The sequence below is a fragment of the Watersipora subatra genome, chromosome 10, assembly GCF_963576615.1.
Source record: "Watersipora subatra chromosome 10, tzWatSuba1.1, whole genome shotgun sequence".
In the NCBI taxonomy this organism is placed as follows: Eukaryota; Metazoa; Bryozoa; class Gymnolaemata; order Cheilostomatida; family Watersiporidae; genus Watersipora; species Watersipora subatra.
The window spans coordinates 13715717-13731464 of NC_088717.1; the positions used below are offsets into that span (position 1 = coordinate 13715717).

General features: G+C 37.1%; 1 protein-coding gene across 1 annotated transcript; it reads left to right on the forward strand.

Moving 5' to 3' along the window:
- The first annotated feature begins 870 nt into the window (after window positions 1-870).
- On the forward strand, window positions 871-14550 carry LOC137406803 (b(0,+)-type amino acid transporter 1-like). The gene is made up of 6 exons (XM_068093415.1): window positions 871-971; window positions 3516-3763; window positions 4747-4939; window positions 7968-8176; window positions 8433-8589; window positions 14046-14550. The coding sequence occupies exons 1-6, from the start codon at window positions 890-892 to the stop codon at window positions 14504-14506; spliced, it is 1350 nt and encodes a 449-aa protein (XP_067949516.1). The 5' UTR covers window positions 871-889; the 3' UTR covers window positions 14507-14550.
- The last annotated feature ends 1198 nt before the right edge of the window (window positions 14551-15748 follow it).

The following is a 15748-nucleotide window of genomic DNA, read 5'->3' on the forward strand; positions in this document are numbered from 1 at the left end:
ATGTACAGTTGTGAGTGAAATAAACTGGAATCATTAACTAAAAAATTAAAATTCTCATATACAACTTTGTTACTCATTGTGGATTTAGTCAATAACCATAAATTATCTATTAAATTAATACTCATTTTGTCCTGATTTTGAATATGTAAACCAACAAACTGAAAAAATTAATTTTGTTTTTGAATAATTATTTAAGCTAAAGTTTAGAAAAATTAGTTTTCCAACAACGAGGTCCAGTTTATTCCACACACCGCTGCATATACTGCATCAAAAATAGGGGGTATTTTTTTAAAAACGAAGCTTATTAAAAAATTACTATTGGGTGTTTGTTCTGAGTAAATGACAGTTCAAAATTTTGGTTCAAAATTGCACACATTAGTTTTATTTTAATTTATCAAACATGGTTTGCTGCAGCTTTAACCCCGCGGTCTATATATTATAAGTGCCATTCAAGAAGGAGAATTTCTATAAGTGATCAAAATGTAAGAAGACACGGCTGGTTCTATAAAATTTAGCAAGTCCTCATTGGTCTGACATTAAGCAGACGTTCACAGTGTAGGGAAAACAGTATCGTGTTTCCGTATCTAATTGAACCCTGATTTATCAGCTGTTGCCTCAAATTACAGATACATGTATATAACTATCTGCTATCAGTTAGATAGCAAGGACAGATCAGGCGACCCACGTAAATGGGCTACTCCTGAACAGACAGTTGTAGCATTCCTACTACTTAGACTGTCTCAAAGGGACATCAATGGCGATGTCAGAGGACGAAGATGGAGCAATAGCGGGCAAAGAAACAGAAGAAAGCAATGAAAATGGAGAAAGCGGAGAAACAGGAGCAGTTGTTAGAGTCAAGCTGCAAAAAAGGCTAACAGTGCTGCCGGTGATGGCTATAATCATTGGGAATATTATTGGTGCTGGGATCTTCATCTCTCCGAAAGGAGTACTTTTATACACTGGTTCAATAGGTTAGTAGAAATGATAGTCAGTAGGGTTAAAGGAGTGCTATTATACACAGGTACAATATGTTAGTAAAGGTACTAGTCAGTAGGGTGGAAGGAGTAGGCCTACTCTGAGAACACAACCTGTGGCAAGCGATTGTCAAGTGTAGGACCAGATAGGAATGAGGTCAACCACATGGCAATTGACAAAATGACCAGGCCGAGCGCTAACTCAGCAGTTGACACAGTCCCCGGTGATACTTCTGGTCGACCGAAGGTTGGCTGCCGAGCCGACCATGCCACCGAGGGGCGAAGCCAAACCGAGACGAAGAATATAAAAGACGTTGCGGAAGCAATCCAGAGCAGAGTACAAGCCCGTGCACACTATTGCTAAAATCGACCACTAGCTGTGCGATTGACCCAAACGATGGGCTGCTATAACATCATTTTGCGATGAGCACCCACCGTTATCGTTGCTAGCGACGATGCGATAGACTTTCAACATGTTGAACTTTAACACCGATGATCGCAACTGTTAGCATCTTGATTGGCTGTTTGTTGACCACTTCCAATCCAATTTCAACAGTTGTGAAGATTGGTGTCAATTCACATTCGCAAGCAGGGCAAAGAACTATGCTGTGTTGAATTACGTAATCAGATAATTAAAAAATAACAAAAGTACCCGCGATATCACCAATGCAATTTCATAATTTCTAATTGGTCATTGGACACCTACAGTTAATAGCTCATAGCCATAGTGTGTACACCTTATCGTTGGTGATGACGTCGAAACAGATAATCGTTGATTTGAGCTATAGTGTGAACTGGCCTTGCCTGAAGCCTCATTCTATGCAGCTGATTGCATGCACACTATTGACTGTATTACCCTACAGGATGAAATTATTTGATGGATTTAATAATTCACGCGTTCGCATACAGTCAATTCCGCGAACTATTAAAATCCGCAGACAATCAATTTCATTTTTAACATGAGGGAGAATAACTACTACCTCAAATTAAAAACTAGCCGTTTAGCAGAGTTAGCAAACGTAGCTGAGTTCCGAACTCTTAAAATCATCGCCGGGGCTTTGAGTTAAGCCCATTTCTAATGCATCACACTTCTTAACAAAATTATTCAAGGTCGTCACAAATTATTCGGCATGGCATCATCGAAAAAATCTCTCCTGCAGTTCTTTACGTTGAAAAAACTCATAAATTACCAAAAATTGTTGGTTCACCAAAAGCCTCCAAATCGATGAACATTTGTGGAAACCTCTGGATGCAGCCAAAATTTATAGCTTAGCATGATCGACATAAATTTATCAGCTAAATAGAAACCTAAACACGTGGTATACGCATGTGAAGGTTTTATTCTACTGCTGGCTGCTCTCACAGATTAATTTATTCGCAAATGTGTTTATCCGCGAATAATTTAGTCCGCAAATATGCATAAAAAGACAATTTTCGCGCAATTTAACTCCGCGAATAATTTCATCCTGTAGGGTAGGCCCTATTATATATTTAAAAAACACATACTCATTGCCTTGCTCAGTGGTTTATCTCCTTGTGGAATAGTAAATGCCACACGGAAGTTTCCTTTACAAACCCACATATTTTAAATGAAATATTCTCAGCAACAACAGCCCTAACAGTTTTAAAATGAAATATTCTTGCTCTGACCTATTCACAAATAAGTTATAATTTCCTACACTTCTTATCAGAGACAATGTTGCAACAACGAGAGCAAACTCTGTATCTACAACTTCAAGCATTCAGAAAGCTTCATTTTATAGACTGGTTGTTTTAAGCTATGAAACGAAGGAGTCGTAGAATGACCTATTTCATGTAAGCTCCAATGTGATAACGCTTTATTTTATGACCATCTGACCTTATTTACTTATTCTAACCTTCAATGGCTTATCTCGTACAAGGCAAACCTGTTTTATTAACTTATAAAGATACTCATCGACCACTCGGCTCCTCTTCAAATATACACCATGATAGACATCTCTAATGATTTGAGCTAGCGGCGTTGACTTTATCTGTGTGATTAGATTTATTACCTGAAATGCTCTAGTTAGTCTTGTAGTTTATGCTGCAGGATGCTAAAATCACAAGACACACAGACTTTTGTACTTAGGAATAATTACGAACGTTGGGAAGTTGTTAGAACCTCTGATGAACTAATCCTATACAAGCAAGCCCAGTCAGTTTTAGTCAGCATTTAATGCCAACTTAATAATGTGGTTAAGGAACGAGTCGACTCAAAATGGTCAATGACTAGCTTGAGCCAATCCATCTGTTTTGTAAACTAGCTCCAACCAATCAAACTTTTGATTTAGCTAACCTTAGCCAATCAAACTGTTTTCTGAAATTTAACTGCCATTTGAAGCTAAGCTTTTTGTGTCTTTACTGCTACTAGCATTCACTTTGACCTTGACCCTAGTAAGAAATTCGTCCACCTTTAAAAAGAATTTTTTGTTGATACGAAGTGGCAAGCATGGAGTTTATTCAGTACCAATCCCTGATAAGGATTTGCATGACAAATATAATGTTCCGTTTAATATTCAGGAATGAATCTAGTGGTTTGGGCTCTGTGTGGACTTATCTCTCTTGGTGGTTGCCTCTGCTATTTGGAGCTTGCAACAGTTGTAAAGGAATCTGGAGGAGAATGGGCTTACATAAAGGAGGGTTTAGGTGGAGCTCCAGCCTTTTTAGCAGCATGGATGAATACTATTCTGCTGTCATCTTCATCAGCAGCAACATGTCTGGCTAGCTGCCAATACCTGCTGTCGCCATTCTTCACGTGCGGCATCCCTGTAAGTGAGTGTTATAATGAGTACTTCTTCAAAAATTTGTAAATTTATTTGATGCACTGTTAAAGCTATATTGAATTTGTGTTTAGTAAATTGTCAGTGCTATATAGGAAGTGAACTTTAATAATGTTCAGAATGCTTCAATTATTTTAAATGCATCAAACAGAATGTTTCCATTATTTAATTTGGAGCATTTTCTAAAGAAGTTTCATTTGGTTATAGTTGAGAACGTAAATTTAGTTTCACTTGAATTAAGTAGACTAACAAGTACATTCAAAGCCTGTTCCTGATTAGGCTAATTAAGGTGTGAGAAACCACATGGGCAATAGGCTGAAGACGGGTACAGTAAAAAACCTTTCTGTTAAACCCTTGAAAAAATTAGTACTTTTTTCTTTAAATGAACTTGAATCTAGTCACTTTTCAAACCAGACTTTTCTTTATATGATCTTGAATTCAGCAAGTTTTTAAAACCAGACAAGTAGCTGACTTATTAGATAACATAGCACCATTATTTGGGAAGTTTATGAGATGGCAATCGTTGGAAAATTGGAAAAGACGTGTTTCACCTTTAATTTTCAAAAACAAACTCCGGCCTAATTGGTTGAAGCAAAAATCGAAAAAATAGATGTATGCGTACTTAGAACTCTTGGAACCACCAGCCAGAATACCAAGACTGCAGGCTACAAGAAATACCTAAATTTCTAGAATAGACTTGAGTAGAATTGCGCAAATTGCACAACAACAACAAATGAAGGCTTGCTTATAGACAGATATATTATTACTACTGACAATAAAAATGCACTGAATGCTTGAAAATCACTCATACGCACCTGATGACACCTGTACTGGCATTTTTTGCTTACTGTAAGGTCACCGTGTCAAAAGTGACAGCTGTAGCGGTGTTGCCAATAAAAATGCATTGAATGCTTGAAAATCACTCATACGCACCTGCTGACACCTGTACTGAAATTTTTGCTTACTGCAAGGTGACGGTGTCAAAAGTGACAGCTGTAGCGATGCTGTGGCTGGTCATACAGCTCAACACCTCCTCAAAGTCGACCACCAAAATCCTCAACTTACTTTTCCTGGTGAAAGTGTTGGCACTGGCTTCTATTGTGGTTGGTGGAATTTACTGGGTAGTTACAAGAGGGACAACAAACCTAAATGATGCCTTTGCAGGTAATGTATAGACATTTACCGTAAGACCTCTAATTGAACGCCACAGCGCTTTATTTTTCAACCCTTTTCCCATAGTGGCCGTCAAATACCGGCGGGGTTTAAATAGAGGTTTTATGTTAGGTGAAACCTCTTAGCATTTCACCTTCAAAACAACTATTCAGATTTACACAGCGGTAAATTTTCTGAAACTGAGAAACTTGTAAACTCAGTTATACAAGTTACCTTTTTAGCTTGCTTTCTCAGTTAATCTCTACATCTAGCTTTAAGGAAATTAGACACACATCGAGCCTAAGGCTAGGTAGACAAAGTTATAAGCATGTTGGAACTGCCAATCGAGATTATTCCCTGAAAATATATCTTTAGCCTTTATACAGCAACACTGGTTGTTAGATAGCCTGTGATTTTAAGTATACTCTTTAGAGCTTGAGACCTTTGCACACTCTTGAAGGGAGTACTTAGATCTAAAAGTATTAAAATTGAGAATTTATGCTAAAAATCTCCTTTTCAATTGCTTCAACATATGTGAGAAATTTTAAAATTTGTTCACAAGCTATTTGCAATTTTATAACTTTTTATAAAAAAGTTGTAGAATTGAAAATCGCATGTCGCCTTTCCATGCTTGGGTACTTGTGCGCTCACTGCAAACTACAGTACTTCAGTGATGTTATTTATTAATTTATATTATATCTTCTATATATATAAATCTCAAAGTTTGTTGTCATTATGTAGACCTGCAAGATTTGTCTCCCCATGCCAATTCGGTTATCGACCTCAACTTTAATCGAACACCGTTTATAACCGACACACATGAGGACTCACCACGGTGTCAAACGATGTCACATATCTACGTATATGTAAAGTAAAGATTAAAAAACCTTTCAAGAGAAAGTAGTGTCCATTTCTATGGAAGATTCCGTGTAACTCCCCCAAGTACGCAGGCACAGTTTTTATCATATGGAAACCGAAACCGCACCTCAAACTCACACCGGTTAACAGGTGTTTTCGGTTTTGTCCGGTGTCAGAAAATAAAACATTCGGCTCGATTTAATATAAACTCACCGCAACCACTGGATCAAACCGAAACATCGTGCAGGTCTATCATTATGTGTGCGTGTAGTTCAGTATGTCCGGCTATTAGCTATTAAAATCTTGGAATTAAAAGCTCACATTCTGCTAGATTTGAACTCATGAAGATAACAAACACATGATGATAATCCAACTGTTTAACCACTAGTCTACAAAGGCTCTTACGATTTGCAGATCTTACTATATACTGTATACAACTTTTTCTCAATTGCACGAGCTAAATGTCATTTTATTTGAAACTCTGTGAACTCTATTAATTCTATGAAACACAATGGTTTGCCGTGTTTGCGCGAACTTCTATTTCCAGTTTTTCGTAAAGTTCAATTACTAAATCGCGGTCAAGGCTAATTATTTTTACGTTGACAATAGTATTATCTCGAGTAGGAATAGCCCCTACACTCTCTCTCCGTTCGGTCAGACGAAGTACTAAACAAAGACATTCCGGTATCAGAAAAAGACAGTCCGTATCTCATTTTTACATTTGAACCAGTATCGAAAAGTACCAGTATCATTGTATTCAAAGTTTTGATGGATAGCTTCTGCTGGAGCAGTAACCTTTATTATACACACACTTCTATGCAATAATTGTTATTATTAATTAAACATATTCAGGATTTTTATTTTGTGTTCTCAGTTCATATTAATTGCATTATTACCTAATCATCTTTCATTGTAATCATAGCAAAACTGACTTAATTTAGCTATTATAACTATAGCTAGTTATAAGATATCACTGCTAAAAGTGACAGCATTACAATGACGATAAAACAGACGCGTAAGAACAATAGACATGATTTTATTGAATGCGTGAAGTATATTTGTGAAAATATTTCGACGAATAAGGTTGCATGAAAGTGTAAACAAAAACCATCTCCCACAACTACGTCACATTTGAGCCGTTTTGGAAAGAGAATCCAAACTACTGCAATCTCGTGTGGCTTCGATTAACTGTTCATTTTTGAGCTTTGAAGAGCTTGTAATCACATTTCCACATATTTGGCACCTACAACACAGCAAATTAAGACATGGTGAATCTTTAGATACCAAATAACTGTAATGTGAATTTTGTTGCGAGTCAACCTTTAAGTGCAAAGATAATCTATCCAATGATACTTCCTCCAGAATCTAGTCATCAACGATTTAACGTCACGCTTAGCAGCAAATATACAGGCAGCCGTAGCTTACAAGTAGCTGTACAGTAGTACATTAGCTGCCTACTGTACTACTGTACCATCTTAGTGTGGCTGATTGATACTTATATATAACCATAGGAGTGTGATAATTGTCTAACAGTTTGCAACTGGATCTAATAAGTGTAAAAAGATATCAAATTTCTTTGTTTAATTCCTATTCTTTAGCCTTAGTATATTCTTATTACACTTAGCCTTAGTGCATTCTTCTTTCGAGGTGTCAAAGATTCTATCCGGTCAAACTACATTCTTTGCTCATACCCCCAGCGACAGCACAAATCAAATACATGGAGTTGTTGTTTGGTACTATTTGCATTGAATGTGTCTGAAACATGAAAATACATGCTAGTTATCATGGCTTGACAAATAAATTTTTCTTATTTTTTAGACCCTAAATCCAGTATAGATTTTGTAACTGCTTTAGACAGATTTTAAATAATCAAGTTGAATTTTAGTTAGAACAACTTTGAAACTCCTGTTTTTTGGCTAAATAACCAACTCATGTAAGACGACAAAAGCAATGAACAAGCGGATATCATAACGATTGCTTCACATTGCTACAATACAGCGTTGTCCACTTGAACAAAGTTTTAAAACTGATTTGCTGAAGGTTTGTCTTGACACGAGTTTAATCTAACTATTTTCTAAAAACCGAGAAATATGGCAACAAACTTGAAATCCTATGAGCTTAAGGAGTTGTCCCCTACTGCTGATTGTTACGCACTAAAACCTTTCTCAACTCTTTTTCATAGAAACGACCAAGGATGGCTGGCAGGTTTCACTAGCGTTCTACAGCGGTCTCTGGGCCTACGAAGGCTGGAATGTTGTCAACTTTGCTACAGAGGAAGTCAAAGATTTAAAGCGCACCATGACAAAAGCTGTGATTGGCTCTACAGTTCTTATCACCATTTTGTACCTGCTGGTCAATATTTCATACTATGCAGTCCTTACTCGACAGGAAGTGAGTTTGCTTTAAACTTGTGCTTACATAATTCTAAGAAAACTGGTAGCATTAGCATTTAGATGTACAGCTTGTTAGTAGGTCAAAAATTAAACACATGAAACTCAAGCATGTGGAAGTGTATGTAAAAAACCATCTATTTTGGTTGTTGTCCTCTCATGAAAATACACTACTAACATCACAACTATGTTTTCTACAGTTAAGACTTGAAGACAATCAAACTATAGCCTTATAACTTAATTGATTTATGTTTCAGGTGCTCGATTCTGATGCTGTCGCTGTCGACTGGGCTGTGTACCTCATTGGAGATTGGTCAGGCATAATCGTCATTTTAGTTGGTCTCTCAACGTTTGGGTCGGTCGTTGCTGGTTTCTTTGGATCCAGCAGAGTTTTAATGGCTGTCGCACGTGAAGGTAAGTATGACCTACGACGTATGACCAACTAGTCCAGCACTCGGCTACTAGCAGGTTAAAAGAGTGCAGATCTTATGCAAGTATATCTTTATAATGTAATAATTTGGTTATTAATTCTATAACTTTTGAATCAACAGAATTTAAATGTTAGTATTAACACGATGCATTATTTTCTATTTAAACTGCGATCAAAATTTTATTCGTTTGTTTTTATTTTTAAATGGCGAAGCGATTCACAATTTCGTGAGCTGATCATCTCTTCAAGATTTGAACCACGCAAAATGGCATAAAGTTTTAAAAGTTACTGTTTCAATATACTTTACTCTTTAGTGTGTGAGGTAGTTTTGTCGCAACCTCCTACCAGTTTTGACTCATACTCGCAGACAGAATAGCAAATAATTTTAATAATGATCCACTAAACATGATAAAAATGCTTATGAAAATGTGAAGGCATATCAGCCTCGCCTTTACACTAAAACTAGCTCTATGTCGATCATCTGGCTCATTTACAATTTAATGGTGTCCCGTGCCCTCTAATCAGTAGCTCAGTTAATGATTGGCTGGTTGTTGCACTCGACCCCTTCTTAACACATTTGTTGTAACGTGGTATAGTGTCAGCGCATGTTGCACAGGTATCTGTACCAATACAGTAGCAACAGAATTGCTACATTGTAGAGAGCATCTAGTATAATGTTGCTCTATGCAAAAAATGGGCATACAGTCGACCTCCGTTTAGGTGTGTAGAGTTTGATACAATCGACCCCCGCTTTTTCATATTTTACTTGCCCAGACTTAATCGTCTGGACAACGTCTGTAGTCTGTATGATTGTCTGATGCGGTCGTGCCTGTTTGAAGAATGACAACTTCGACCAATAGGTGGTTATCATGACATATGATGCGAGTGATGAGTACGCATTGAGTTTCTGGCTCAAGTGTTGTCTTGTAAACTTAGCTTGTTGTTATTACTGTTATTAATATTATACTGTACCCTATTGCAGATATAACCATATTTTGTTATCTTGGGTATCCGCATATATTGGGTATATCCATATTGTATTGCTTTATTGTAGCCTAGGAGTATGCGCAAGACAATAGAGGCTGTTTAATATGCAGTAGGCCTACAGTACTTAATTTTCAATGTCTGGAATTTTTCAATGCCTGGACATGAGGTTTGTCTGTACCATGAAATGCGGTCCAACTACCTGACAGACTTGACAAACCTTCATTGCAGCAGTAATGGCAGCAACATTAATGGAACTCATTTTTGGATTGAGTCTCCTGTGCCTAGTTTATCAACAGGCTATACTGTATATATAAATCTCAAATGTCCATCGTTTGGTCTGTCTAGCTATTGTTATTAAAACTTGCGAATGAAAGATCCACATCATGCCGGATTTGAACTCGGAACTTTCTGTTCACCCGGCAATAACCTAACCAATTAAGCTACGCAAGATGCAATGGATTCATTGGGCATTATGAGTCGTTATCTTGGTTAAAATATGCATAGTACTCTACGTTACGCAAGGTTGCTAAAGCTTGCTCTCTTATTAGTATGTTTAGCAGTACAGATAGAAGCTTACTCAAATTAGTCATTGGCAATGTACTAGGCTAATGATAAATTGCAGGCAACTACATTCACTGCGTTTCCATGACCTGCATAATTCGCAAATTAGAGATAATCCGCAAGTTATCCGCGTCATGGAAACGGCATAAATCCGCAAGCTATCCGCATAAATTCGCAAGCTAAGCAGTTTTGCAATCCGCAAAACTTTATCGAATCCATCGTGCTTGCGAATCATGGAAACGGTACTTGCGATTAATGCGCATTAGAATATCGATGGCTATTACTTTAAAAACATTTTTACGCTTCAGTCGTTTTTATTTCGATATCAGCAGCCTCAATGCGCCAACGCTCCGAACGATCGCTGCTAAGCTGCGATCAAATAGCTAGAAATGACTGCTATAAAAAGCTAAGTGTCAAGACTGCTTAGCTATTTATAGAGTCACTAGCTGCATTACCCGTGTTCGGGAACAGATTTACGCAAAGAAATAGTTTTATTGAGAGTTGTTTTTCATATTGTAAAACAACTCCAAATATGCAAGTTTTATTGAGAGTTGTCTTTCACACTGTAAAACAACTCCAAATATGCAATCTACTGAAATTTTTGTGCTGATCTGACTGCATAAACATATGCAGTCCTACATGTCAATAATGTTAAAGAGCCCAATGGAAATATGCAATGTGTTTCACAGCTAGTCTACAATGCATCAGTCTCGAACCACTCAAATCGGAATTGTCCTAATTTTGTACACAGAACTGATAACGAAATTGACATTGCTAGGCAAACTGTCGTTCTTCAAACTGGCAGTATTGAAAAGTTTTACATATTTTAAGAAATTCTAGAAAATATTTTCCTATTGCACTGCTTAGCTATCGCCAGGATTTATTGAATTGAGACTTCTGCATGCTTGAAACACTAATCATGACTCACCAGTTCTTCGTCTATAGCCTGTGTTTTGACATGGTATATACAAACTGTGCAGCAGTAATGTGGTAGTGTTGATAAAATTTACTATCAATAAAATCTACTATATAAACTACATATATGGCCTCTCGTCTTTTCAACGTAAGGCATTACATCTGGAGCATTTTTGGACATTCGTCCCATAGAAAAATTCGGCCCTATACTATGTTGCAGGACTGTAGTCAAGTGCAAAGTTTTCTGTCCATACACGGGGCCTGGTAGCAGCTGCTGTAGTTAGTGCATCTCGCTGTTGTCGCCGTTTCATCTGCTCGGAAAATTCAGCTCGGTGAGCAGCTGTTGTAGCTAGTGCATCATGTTCTTATCGCCTTTGCATCTGCTTGGAGGTTTCTGCACGTCTGGCCGATGTAGCGGCTGCTCTGAGCTGTTTGAGTCGCTACTGGGTCGGTTCAGTAGTCTCTGCACTTCTAGCGGCTGCAGCATCTATTCTGGCCTGCTCTCGATGTACCTGTGTTTGTTCAGTGGTTTCTGATCTTCTAGCAGCTGCTATTCGGGTTTCTGACATTCCTCTTCTAGCAGCTGCTATTCTGTTTCATTGTAGGTGTAGCTGTGTTTGCTCTGCAGTTTCTGCACTTCTAGCAGATGCAGTAGCAGTTCCGCTTCGTTGTGGGCATAGCTGCGTTTGCTCTGCAGTTTCTGCTCATCTAGCTGCTGCTTTGCGAATTCGGTCTCTTTCTCTACGGGAATCAATCTGTTCTTGCGTTTGGGCGGTAGGCTTTTTGAAAGGCATTGCACTGCTTCAAGCATTTCTAAAATTGAATGAGATGGTGTGCTTTTTTGTAATATACACTGCTCACTTTCTTCTCACCGTTGCCTATCGCAATGCTCGGAGTGCCCGTGCAAGTTCTGTAGTAGCTACTAATAACTACCTATGCTGATGACACTATAGCCATTCCAGATTTTTGTGATTACACAGATAATTAAAATGCACAAAGTATAGATACAATGAATTTTTCGCATAGCAGTACTAGTTAACATGTTGGCAAAATCTACTATATAACCAAAACAAACGTTATAGATGGAGTTTCAAATTGAAAACATATCATGAAGCAATATCGGCAAAATGGCTGGCAGTAGGCCGATAGCTAAATTTGTACACGGACGCAAGTGAAAGGTTTATGTGGTGGAAGTGCGGCAATTCATAGACAATACAACATTGATTAAGGAATACTAACCTTTTTTATGTAGAAATGTAATAGGTGAGAACTGCGTTTTCCAGTGGCCGCAAGAAACCAACGTTCGCGTGACCTTCTCGGTACACGTTGGCAGTAAATATTAATCGCATGTAAATTACTATTCATTAATTTATTTTATTTAATGATTAGTACATTTGTATAGCTGTATAGGCCGTCGAACTCAGGACGGCGCTTTCTAACGCGACAGCAATTTTGCTGTTTCAAACGCACCAATGTTGTTGGACGCCGTAAAGAGGCGCGCTAACCAGATATGACGTGTTCCGTGTAAAAACGATGATGATTAGGTTATGTATAATGAGGCGTGTACTAACCGGAGATTCCCGTTAACGCGCCCGAGATACCTAGTAGCGGGTAATAGTCCGAAAAGTACGGTACTCTATAACGCGGACACTCAATCACACACACACACACACACACACACACACACACACGCACGCACGCACGCACGCACGCACGCACGCACGCACGCACGCACGCACGCACGCACGCACGCACGCACGCACGCACACACGCGCGCACGCACACGCACACACACACAGACAACGATTGCCGTTTATATAGTAGATTAATTAGGCTAATACTTGACCTATGGGGTCACGTACCAGTGTTAAATCCGCATCGCCAGGTGTTTATTGAAACGCTCGATTGCTAAGTAACTCAACTTGCAGATCGGATCGTTCGAATTATGTGAATCATCCAGATTATACAAGTCATGGAAACATAGTGATTATCTGCCACTGTTTATAAGCTGATTTTTAATACACGTGCAATGCTGGACATTTGGCTATTCTATACTATAAGAGCAGTGCTCGTTGTCTGTTTGAAGCCATGCTAATAGCGTCAAAAAAAAAAATCGCCTAGCACTGCAATGAAACCCTGGGCATCAGATTCAAGGGCAAAAATGCTACTATTGCACCACTCAGGCGCCTTACGGCATCGCATATTAACTCTTTGGCTTTATGAGCCGCGTAGTACGACTCGGCAAAGTGTTTCCGTATGGCCAAAAGTCGTATGATGCGCTTTCACAGTTTTCTTACAAATAGTTTCTGATGAGCGAGTAGTTAATAAATTACCCTATCGTATCTGTACTTAAATGAACAGCAAAAATTATCTACACACGTTGAGCCAAAAAAAAAAGTTAACAACCCATTCTGAGCATAGTGCGAAAACTTATTTTTATCGCAATTTATTTTTAGCAGTGACCAGTCATGCTAGACGCATTACTCTTCCCAGGTTTTACTAATTTTAGAACTATGGATTTTGGTTGATTTTTATTGAACAATAGTAGGCCTACTACTGAGAGTTATTATTCATATTTTATCAGTAATAATAGATAATAGTGCCGTAAGCTATAATAATATTGATAAACTGTCTGACTCAGTCATGCTCACGGTCTTTTCGAAAATGGCTGAAAAAGTGTTTGTTCTCATTCTACAACGTATTTGTGACGTTTTTGATGGCATCAGCTGATTCAAAGTTTTATGATGATTAATTTTGTATCAAAACATGTTTTATAGACCAACTGGCTCAAAAGTTAGGACAGTTTTACACGCCCCTGTGAAATAGGCCTACTATGTTTTATCGAGTATGTAATTATGTTTTGGATAAAGAAATTAATTCGGTATCGAAAGAGTTATTTATGTACATACTGATTATTCATGACGATCTCTCACTGTGCGAAGGACTGTCAAATGTACCAGTGTAATATATTTTCTAGGTCACACTGTGGAGTTGCTGTCTATGATCAGTGTGAAGGATAACACCCCACTGATCTCTGTTTTCTGGAGAGGAGTTCTCACCTTTACACTCATAATGGTCGGAGACATCAGTGCCTTGATCGATTTCTTCAGTTTTTGTGCCTGGTTGTTCTATGGCCTCTCATTTCTCTCCCTGTTTATCTTACGATATCGCAGACGTCACAGTGACAACGAAGAGATTTTTCGCGTGCCGTTAATAATTCCTGCTATAATGCTGCTCATAGCCATGTATCTAGTCATAGTCCCAATTATAGCTGCCGACAATCGCCTGCCATTCATCTATGCCGTAATCATCATGCTGAGTGGACTCTTGTTGTACCTGCCTTTTGTACTTAAACGATTAGAAATTCGTGGTTTTCACCGAGTAACGGTATTTTTCCAGTTGTTGTGTCGAGTAGGTTTGCCTGACAAAGATGTCTAGCAAGCCCTGAATCATATTTTTATGGATTTCCATTTACTGTTTCCTTCTACTGCCGAATATTGTAATAAATTACAGAATTCAATCGTAAAAAATAACCAAATGGAATTGCATTTTGGTGCTATCTAGGTCACGTCTGGATATGTTAGTACTTTATGAATGGTTCAGAGTACAGAGAAGCCAGAATGGTACTGCGTATCCTTTTTGCCTTGCTTGAAATTTTAGGACCCCTATAGATGATAAGCTGTTAGCATGCAGTAATCAATTGCTGTTCGAGCATAATTAGTACTTTTTGTTTTATGATAAATATAATCTCTGTGGCTTATCAAACCTATCACTTTCCAATTTCATCATATTCATATTTGCAAATTCATCATATTCATATTTGCAAATTCATCATATTCATATTTGCAAATTCATCATATTCATATTTGCAATTTCATCATATTCATATTTGCAAATTCATCATATTCATATTTGCAAATTCATCATATTCATATTTGCAATTTCATCATATTCATATTTGCAATTTCATCATATTCATATTTGCAAATTCATCATATTCATATTTGCAAATTCATCATATTCATATTTGCAAATTCATCATATTCATATTTACAAATTCATCATATTCATATTTGCAAATTCATCATATTCATATTTGCAATTTCATCATATTCATATTCGCAAATTCATTATATTCATACTTGCAAATTCATCATATTCATATTTTCAAATTCATCATATTCATATTAGCAAATTCATCATATTCATATTTGCAAACTCATCATATTGATATTTGCAAATTCATCATATTCATATTAGCAAATTCATCATATTCATATTTGCAAATTCATCATATTCATATTTTCAAATTCATCATATTCATATTTTCAAATTCATCATATTCATATTTGTAATTTCATCATATTCATATTTGCAAATTCATCATATTCATATTTTCAAATTCATCATATTCATATTTGCAAAATCATCATATTCATATTTGCAAATTCATCATATTCATATTTGCAAATGCATCATATTCATATTTACAAATTCATCATATTCATATTTGCAAATTCATCATATTCATATTTGCAAATGCATCATATTCATATTTGCAAATGCATCATATTCATATTTGCAAATTCATATTTGCAGATTCATCATATTCATATTTGTAATTTCATCATATTCATATTTGCAAATTCATCATATTCATATTTTCAAATTCATCATATT

Bases quoted from the DNA above. Each gene is read 5' to 3' on its own strand.
- LOC137406803 (XM_068093415.1), top strand. From the start codon at position 890: ATGGCTATAATCATTGGGAATATTATTGGTGCTGGGATCTTCATCTCT. The intron at 3,764-4,746 runs GTAAGTGAGTGT...GCTTACTGCAAG, and splicing joins TCTTCACGTGCGGCATCCCT to GTGACGGTGTCAAAAGTGAC. The intron at 4,940-7,967 runs GTAATGTATAGA...TCTTTTTCATAG, and splicing joins CCTAAATGATGCCTTTGCAG to AAACGACCAAGGATGGCTGG.